Here is a 9,892-nt window from a genome sequence, read left to right on the forward strand (position 1 = left end):
GCACCATAATGCCTCCTCTAACCAAATACCTCACTTATTTTTATTCATATTTTTGCTGCCTGCTGCGTTGACCTCAGGTTCATAGGAAAATGATCATTCAGTTCCTCAATCAGTCTTATGGTAGAAAATCATAACCATAAATGGATCATCCCCAAGGCCTAGGAGGCATGAGGCCAGTAGAAATCAGAAAATCAACTAGAAGAATACAGTAAGTGTCTGAGGGTATTGGGAAGGATTCCAGCCCCCAAGGTGTTCTACAAGGCCAGTCAGCTCAAAGTATTATTCTTCACAAGCATTAGAGAGCAATTATGGATTTTCCTTTTTGCTTAACAAAATATTAGATTCATGAGTGGCTCTATATAGTTACCAAGACTCCAGTAATAAAACAAAAAAGTTCATAATGCATAACAGCTAGTGAGCATTTATTGGTAATAAAAGATTTACAAGAATTATTTAATTAATCCTGATAATATCTCTATCATTCTCTTTTGACTCAAACTTAAAGAGGTTGTGGTTTGCAAAGTTCACATTCAATGTGGCAAAATTAAGTGTTGCTCTCAGAACTATGTCATTCAGAGACTGAATTCAGAGATGGGTCATTCTCTTAACCATCATAGTATACTGTGTTTCCCCGAAAATAAGACCTAGCCAGACCATCAGCTCTAATGTGTCTTTTGTAGCAAAAAATTAAAATAAGTCTTGGTATTTAGTATAGTATAGTATAATATAGTATAGTATAGTATAGTATAGTATAGTATAGTATATAAGACCCCGTCTTAAATTGTATTAAAATAAGGCCCAGTCTTATATTAATTTTTGCTCCAAATGACGCATTAGAGCTGATGGTCTGGCTAGGTCTCATTTTAGGGGAAATCACGGTATTAAATCCTACTACACATTCCTCCAAAATGTGCATATAAAATGATACATAAAATATCCTTCACACAGCAAAATTGGGAAAACAGTGTTCTCAATATGAATGACTGGTTAAAATTATAATAACAATAAATTTTAGGCCAAATAATTCTGTAAGAATGGATTGTAGACTTTCCCTTTGGAAGACAGAGATAAAAAGAATCAGGTTAGATGTAGAAAAGTTTAAAAAATATAAAAAGACAGATAATAAGTACAAAAAACATTTCTATTTTCAGAGTGCACTATGTTTTGTTTTGCAATTGCGAAGGTACTGAGCTTCCACTGTACAATTTATGAAGAATTGAGAGATTCATGATTCTCATAGCATCTGCTATGAAAGACATTTCCCAAAACTACCGTGATAAGATGATCCGTTAATAGGCTGAGGATACAAGACAATCTATAGCACTGTTGCTTAGCGTGTATCTGCTTAGATCACCTGCTTAGAAATCTCTGGATAATTGGTTTAAAATGCAGAAATGCCGATCCACCAGCAGTCCTATTCAATTAGAATTTTGAGAGGTACATCCTGGGATTGTGTATTTTAACAAGAATTTCAACTGATTGTGAAAGGACACCAAAGTTTGATAACCAAAGGGGTAATAAAAAAATCTAAATGGAATATTTTCATTAATAAATTTTGATCAACACACATTTACATATAGTGTTCAATTCATCCTAAACCATAGAAATTATGTTATTTTTCTCTTTGCCACTTAAAACATAAAGTCATTTTACACTGCTGTGCTAATTTCTCCTTTGAGGTCAACTTTTCATCCAGAACTTCTTCATAGCATTTTTCACCTCTGCATTTCTGAGGGTGTAGATTAAAGGATTTAACATAGGAGTTATCGTGGTATAAAACACAGCCACAGCTTTATCAATGGGCAGCGTGGTTACCGGACGCAGATACTCAAATATGCAGGGCACAAAGAACAAGACGACCACAGTCATGTGAGCCACACAGGTGGAGAGGGCTTTGTGCCTCCCCTCCAGGCTGTAAGTCCTTAGGGAGCGCAAGATGACCACATAGGACACCACCAAGAGGAGGAAGATTAACAAGCAGATGAACCCACTGTTGGCAGCAACAAAGAGACCGAGGGTATGAGTGTCCATGCAGACAAGTTTCAACAAAGGATACAAGTCACACATGAAATGATCTATGACATTGGGGCCACAGAAGGGCAGCCAGACGAGGAAGAGGATCTGAACAGTTGCGTGGAGAAATCCTCCAGCCCAGGCCACTCCCACAAGGAGGCCACACACCTGTTGGCTCATGATGGCCGTGTAGTGCAGAGGTTTGCAGATGGCCACGTAGCGGTCATAGGCCATCACCGAGAGAAGGATGATCTCAGCAGCACCAAAAAGATGCTCAGTGAAGACTTGAGTCATACACCCCCTAAATGAGATGATTTTTCTCACAGTCAGACTGTCGGCTAGCATTTTAGGGGTAATAGAGGAAGAAAGGCAGCCATCTATTAGAGATAACTGAGACAGAAAGAAGTACATGGGGGATCGCAGGGCCCTGCTGGTGCTGACAGTGATCATAATGAGCAGGTTGCCTGCCAAGGTGACCACGAAGGCCATGAAAACCACAAGAAATGAGAATTTCTGAAGCTCCGTGTTTTGAGTTAGGCCCAGGAGAATGAAGTCCGTCACATTATTCATCCTCTCTGTCAGTTCAGCTCAGGTGACAGGTGACATTCCTAAAAAGAAAGTGACAGACACTCGACCTCAAAGTGACTCCTTCACTTAATTAATAAACATATTCATGCAGTGCCTTGTTCGTTCATTTTTTCAGAAGTCTAAAACAAATGCAAGACCATATCAACAACTTCATTTCTTTTATTCTTACACGTGACAATATAGGTTTTATTTATTTTGTTCTTTTTAATTTCCTAATTTGTTTTTAATTTTCTACAACAACAAAAAATGTAAACTTTTAAAAGCAGAAAAGAAAACTACTATGCATCAAGTATGAGGAGCCAGTCCAGGATGTGGCCATGTATGTGGCCATACATTCACAAACACCCAAAGCTGCATGAATTTTACCACCAAAATGGTGGGACATATTTACCAGTGAAACATCCAATTTGTTCTACTATTTAAATCATATAAAAAGACTCAAAGACATAAAAATATTCTTTCATGAGCCATCCTCTTCCCTAATTTGCCTATCTGGAAGCTTTCTGAAAAACGATGCTGCTACGTCCTTCCAGTCTCAGACTCCGGCGTCCATTCTAGCACTTCCATGTTGTCTCACACTCCTCTCTCTCTTTATTCAACATTGAGTCCTTGAAGGTAAAAACTGGCCTTACTACAAATGCCATCTTATTCCTTTTTGCTATCTCTGATGCTAGCCAAAATGTAATCACTCATTAAGCACTAACTGAGGTAAAAAGAAGGAAAAAAGAGGCAGAAGAGAAAGAACATGAGAGAGAAAGAAAAGAGAAAGGGAAAAGTAGAAACACATTAAACTCCAAGGAAAGAGAAATCGACTTCAAATCCAAAGCCTTAGCACAGGGATGTGAGATATAGTATGGGGAATATACTCGTAGTAAATAACGTTGTAAAGACTGTGTGTGTGGTGTCAGATGGGTACTGGACTTATTAGGCCAATCACTTCATAAATTATATAAATGACTAACCACTGCACTGTACACCTGAAATTAACATAAAATAACATTAAATGTCAACTATAATTAAATATACATATAGTCATGGGATATAAAGTAAAGCGTAGGGAATATAATCAGTGGTATTGTAATAGCTATCTACAGTGTCAGGCAGGTAGTAGGTTTGGTGGGGTCATCGCTTTGTGAGGGGTGTAAATATCTAATCATTATGTTGCTTTATACACCTGAAACTAATAAAAAACATCCAAAGTCTTAGTTTGGGAGTCCGGGACCTACCTCTTATTAACTATGTAACTTTAATTTATTTTATCTATCTGTGCTTCAATTTTTCACCTATTAAAGGAGGGATAAATATGACTATATTTAGGATTGCTGTGAAAATTAAATCATTTTAAACTTATTATTATTATTGTTATATGATTTACAGTTTTCACGTGAGTATCACTAAACAAAACTTTCAAAACTTCCTCTGAACATCTCCAAAAGACAGATTCCAAAAACATATGCTAAACAAGTGAAGAGAAAAGGAGATCAAAGAAAACAAGGATAAATGTCAAAAAAAACAGGTCGTCAGATAAAGAAAAAAAAACATTTTAAGTAAGCTATGTAAGAAATATTTAACATAAAGACTGAATTATTATTTGGTTTGCTGATTTGTTTTGAGGGACTTGTTGTTTATTCATTTCATTGATTCATTTCCTGAAGATACATAAGTATTCTAATACATTAAAAATTCAGTCTTTCCAAATTTGACTCTATAATGAGTGTGGAGTTTACCAGGAAACAAGAAACTTAATTTAGATCCAGTTCGTTATTTAAATAAATGCTTTGTAGAATAGTGTGCCTTACTAGTTTTATGACCTATTCATTTTTATATCCACAGTGCTGGCCAGTATTTGATATTATAAAACATTTGGTAAGAATGAGAAAGGGAATGTGGAGAGAGAAATACAGAAGAGGGGAGGGGAGGGGAAAGGAGGGGAGGAGATGAGAAGTAATGTAAAACAAAGAACAGAAAAGAGAAAAACAAGAGAAAAAAGAGAAATGGACACACCACAGAGTCCTAATAAAGACAATTTTATAATATTTCTAACAAGTGTTGCATTTGAAATCCAAACTTTCTATCAAACTCACATGTTGATTACGGTCATTAGGATCAACAGGAAAAAAAAATTGACAAATAAACAAATCATAGGTTATTCTTACATACAAACTGGTCAGCAAAAAGTTATTTTTGCCCAACTCAATATTGCGGGTTATAAACTATTGACTTGTTATGAGTTGGTTCTTTGCAGAGTCAATAATACTTAAAACAAACTCCTCAAGGTTTTCTTCAATCCAAGGTATGTGCAATCAGAGTCATGGTCATGTTAATTTACTGTGCAAAAAAAATAATGAAGTATTTCCAGAAAAGAAAATGCTGAGGTAAAATCAAAAAGAAGAAAACTGTGCTTCGCCTACATACCAATGCTCACCACATCCTGCGTGTCTCTAAGACTTCTAACCCTGGCCCAACTTGTCCATATAATAAACTAGCCTAGATAGTAGACACATGAACTTTGTATTTAAAAGCAATCTGGATTTTGGAGAGAAGGGGTAGATTTCGGCAGCTCTAGCACATTTCCATTTTACGGGACTCGCAGAAATCTGTATTTTTAACTTTTTTATATAGAATTTGGGCTGATAGACTTGATTCAGGCCCTCAGAACACAGTAGACATTTTTAAAGCTAGGAAAGCAAATCCAGTTACCAAAACATCACCAGTTGATTAAAGGTGTCTTGGATGAGGCATCTCTTGAAGCCAATTCTCCCAGCCTTTTATCAGAGCAGAGCCACAAGATTGGTCCACGAGACTCCCCCTGCCTTCTCCCACCACTTCTCTAGGACCATATGTCTGGAGGGTCAGAGAGAGACTTCCCTTTTGTTGTTCACTCTGCAAAGAAATTCTCAGTCTCACCTTCTCAACGTCTTTAATTCTCACAACAAAGAGACATAGGTTTTATTCATGTGGGTAACTCACCTCTCTGCTATTTCCTCAAGGGAGGAGTAATTAACTTGAGAAGTCTTTGCCAAGATGGCAACCAAATGCCTCTCCCTTCCTCCATGGTCCCTCTGACCAGAGAATGACATTTTGACAAGGGTTAGAATTCATCTGTAGAACTAAGATGACCATCAGGCTACAATCAGAACCTGGATTCTTCATTTCTTTCTTTTTCCCAATGGATATTCATTGAACCTCTAAAATGTACCATGTAGTGTTGCTGTACAATAACCATGATAGTAACTAACTATTGAGTGATGTATGCCAGGCCTGGTGTTAAAAACATCATGTGAAGAATCCTTTGTGATGGTACTATTATTCCCATTTTATAAATGAAGAAACTGAGGCACTATGAATTTAGGTAATTTGCCCAGGATCAGAAGGCAGTAGTGTGGCAGGGGTGAAATTAAAATACAAATCTGCATCCACAGCCGAGATTGTATCTCTGTCCTCAGGATACAAGCACTCAACTACTTAAAAAAGCAAAAGTGGTGAGCACCTAAAAAAGACAGAATGCTGTATGTCTGCGTAATGGAGACAGGGCCTAAACAGGAGTGCAGGTGAAGTGCTCAGGAAAAGTATTCGTAAGGAAGCGACGTGGAAGTTGAAAACAAACAAACAAAAAACTCTCCAAGGTCTAGATGAGATAAGTAATGGAGGGCCTGAGAAGGTTAACAAGTTTAGAGACAGAGCTGGACTCTCATCACTTGGTGAACAGTGACAGCTTAGTTAAATAAAGCACGCAGACACCGGAGAAACACAGACCCACTCTCTAATATAAGCTGTGCTGTGAATGTTTTCTCACCTTAAAATAAGTTACTGACTCATCTTCAAAATGGAACTAATAATACAGGTCATTGTTTTGAGGATTAAATAAAAGACCCAGAGTAAAAAATAATTAATGAACAGCAGCGATATTTGTATTAACAACAACAACAACAACAAAAAAAACAGCATCTCAACTTTTCCACTGTGACTTTGAAAGTCGGTTTTCAAGTGACTAAAGAAATCGACCGTCTCAGACATTCTCCGTGAATTATTTCCCATCACAGAACAACTAACAGTCACCCTCTCTCCCTGGAGCTGCTTGCTACACAAGCCTCGAGCGTGGAAGCCGACCGTGGCTGGACCTTGGGGTCCATGCTTCGGACTCAGGCAACACTCCTGGTGGTGCCTCACTGCTGATTTTGGTATTTCTGGTTTGTAACTTTTGTTTACTATGTGATTGAAAAGACTATATGCAAACAGTAACTAGGGAGATGCAGGGGCTGTATTATTATCAGACAAAAAAAGACTTTAAGACAAAAATGGTTACAAGAGAAAAAACAAGACACTCTCATGATAACATCAATCCATAAAGCGGTGATACCATTAAAACACACATGCAAACATTGACAAAATGAGGGAGGATAGACAGTTCTACAATAAGAGTTATAGAGCTCAACATCCCATTTTCAATAATATAGAGCACAATTAGAAATAAGATCAATAAAGGAACAGAGGATTTAAACAACACTATAAACTCACTAGACCTAACAGAAACATGTTATATATACATGTTATCTTGCTGAATATCGCCTATAATTCTGTGACACAGGTATTATTTTTTATTATTTATTTTCTTATTTGTAATTCCAGTTTATTGGGGTGCCAATGGTTAGTAAAGTTACATAGGTTTCAAGTGTACAATTCTGTAATACATCACCTATATATCGCATTGTGTGCTCACCACTCAGAGTCAGTTCTCCTTCCGTCACCATATATTTGATCCCATTTATCCTCATCTACCAACCCGCTCTCCTCTTACCCTCTCGTAACCACTAAACTATTGTCTATGTCTGTGAGTTGTTGTTTCTTTATTTGTTGAGACAGTTATCATTAAGACTATTTTATAGATTCTCACTGGCTCATGTTCCCATATTTCCATGACTAGAACATTCTGTGCTTTAGGTCTCGGTTTCTGGGGTCACTTCCTAAACACGGTCATAGGAAGGCTCCTAACCCATCTCAGCGGGTTCTCCCCTACCCTCTTGGTCACATATGCCATGACCACAAGAGAGAAAGAACAAACTGGTTTGGCTGCCATCTTGGTTGAAACCGCTAATTCTAATCCCCTGGGAATTGAGAAGTCAGCGCTTCCTGAAATCCTTGCACATGAGTAATATCCATTTAAATATTTCCCTAAAATCACAGGTGAAAATGTTGGTAAGAACAGACCCAGAAAGACCACATAAGCATAAAAAGCCACGGATCATAGAAGCTGTTAGGTTCTGAGTTTCCAACCCCAGACTCCCAGGGACCAAAGTAGTTGTCTCCAGGTTGAACACAGCTTTACTAAGAAAAAGGCTTAAAAGAACTAAGTTCAGGGGACTGCTACTCTAAAGCAACTTTCATTTGTGGCTGATTCTATGGTGCTTACAGTCCCTAACTTTTCTGCTATAACGCAGTGGCCATAACGCAGTCTGCTATTTTCAGAGTTTCAAATCCATTGGCTTTTACTTCATCTGGTCACCAAGATAGACTGGGAAATGTGTAGAACATGTCTTTGAGAGTGACGTCCTCCAATGGTTAGGATTTTTTCCCATCAATTTCTTATGAAGCCTAAATGTTGGAAGCTGTCTGACTCAAGAAATGCATTATCTGAGCTGGGATGCTGTACCTCACACTCACAGGATGGTGTGACCCTATCAAGCAAAACTAAACCTGGCCCATGAACTCAGCATTATTTAAGAAGTCTCTCTCAGCAACTGTTTTCAAGTTATTAGGAAAACGAAATTTATACTTCAGATAAAACTGGAATGAGCCTGCAAAGTAGCCATTAGTGATGGATCGATCAGTGATTGCCACCCCCATGCAAACTGTGCTCTACAAGTACGATGTCTTGTTATTGAATGAACCTGTTACTTCTTTCCCAAATGCATTCAGAGAGGTAGGTACAACCTGTGATTTATTGTGGGTTTTTTTTCCTCAAGGTGATTCTGTCACAATTTTTTATAAATGACTGGCATAGTTAATCTACTAAGAAAAGCAGTAAGGATAGTACGGACCCACACCTGAGATAAGAAAAAAATTATATTATTAAATTATTTTACCTATCATAAAGGTACTATATTCTCTTTGTAGAAATCTTGGGTCAGAATATTTTAAAAAGGATACAAAAATTGTCCTTAACTCACAAATCAGATTAGCACTATTAGTCTAATGCACTTTTTTCAGATACTTTTCATGTATATATGTCATTTTAGACAATTCAGATCATAACAGAGAAGTCGTTTTATAAGCTGAGTTTCCCACTCATTATATTGTAAGACTCTTTTCACACCATTAATTTTCTTGCAAATAATGTCAATGTTCACCTGGTAGTTCATAACTATAATTCATTAATTATTCCTCTTTATACAGCCATTTGGATTGTTTTCACTTTCTCATTATCATAAAAAATGTTGTGAAATACAAGCTGTAAGCGTAATTTTTGTCCATATTTATTTTATGTATGATGGATTCCAACGGACATGACTAGGTATATAAACTTCTTTCCAGAATATACTATATCAATACACACCAGCACTGTGTAATATAACTGTCATAAATCTTTGCCAATTTGCCAGTTAAAAGTATTTTATTATTTTTAAATTGTATTTCTTTGATGACTTATGAAATAGAGAAATTTTCAGACATCCTATTTTTTTCTGATAATTGTATTTATATTAGTTTTGCCCTTATTTTAATAATGGTGTGAGAACACCTTTTTTTTTTTTTTTGGAAAACCTATTTCTATAATAACTATTATCTGTATATTGTCGCAAGTATTTTTCCAGTGTGTTCCTTATCTATATCTAGTTGAATCCATTAGTTTTGTTCTGTATTCATACCATTGCATTTCATTTAAAACGCTGTTCCCCATCCAGAGATTAGATTTATACTTATTTCTTTGTTTTTCTGTTTGTAGACAGATTTATGTTTTATTTGAAGACTTTAATATACACTATTTGGGTTTTTTCTCTTTTTCTGTTTTTGTTTGTTTGTTTGTTGTTTTTGTGATGGCATGAGAAAACCCTTTATTTTGAAAAATGTCTATCCAGTTGTTGAAAAATCTTTTATGATCTATGCATATTATACTTTTAAATATTGTAAAATGTCCTTTTGCTATTTAATCATGCTTGCTTTTTATTGAGCTTATCTGTGCTCATCAGTTTTATTTATATTTGTAAAATACTAAAAAGCTTTTGAATTTATTTATCAAGTCTAATAGTTTTTTATTGTCTGGTATATTGATGTCTGCATTCAACTTTTTTTCTAA

General features: G+C 36.3%; 1 protein-coding gene across 1 annotated transcript; it reads right to left on the reverse strand.

Moving 5' to 3' along the window:
* Positions 1 to 1,680: 1,680 nt before the first annotated feature.
* On the reverse strand, positions 1,681 to 2,589 carry LOC117030639 (olfactory receptor 4C12-like). Its single transcript, XM_033120795.1, has one exon. The coding sequence runs from the start codon at positions 2,581 to 2,583 to the stop codon at positions 1,681 to 1,683; it is 903 nt and encodes a 300-aa protein (XP_032976686.1). The 5' UTR covers positions 2,584 to 2,589.
* Between the last annotated feature and the right edge of the window lie 7,303 nt (positions 2,590 to 9,892).

This window comes from Rhinolophus ferrumequinum, chromosome 11, assembly GCF_004115265.2.
Source record: "Rhinolophus ferrumequinum isolate MPI-CBG mRhiFer1 chromosome 11, mRhiFer1_v1.p, whole genome shotgun sequence".
Lineage (NCBI taxonomy): Eukaryota > Metazoa > Chordata > Mammalia > Chiroptera > Rhinolophidae > Rhinolophus > Rhinolophus ferrumequinum.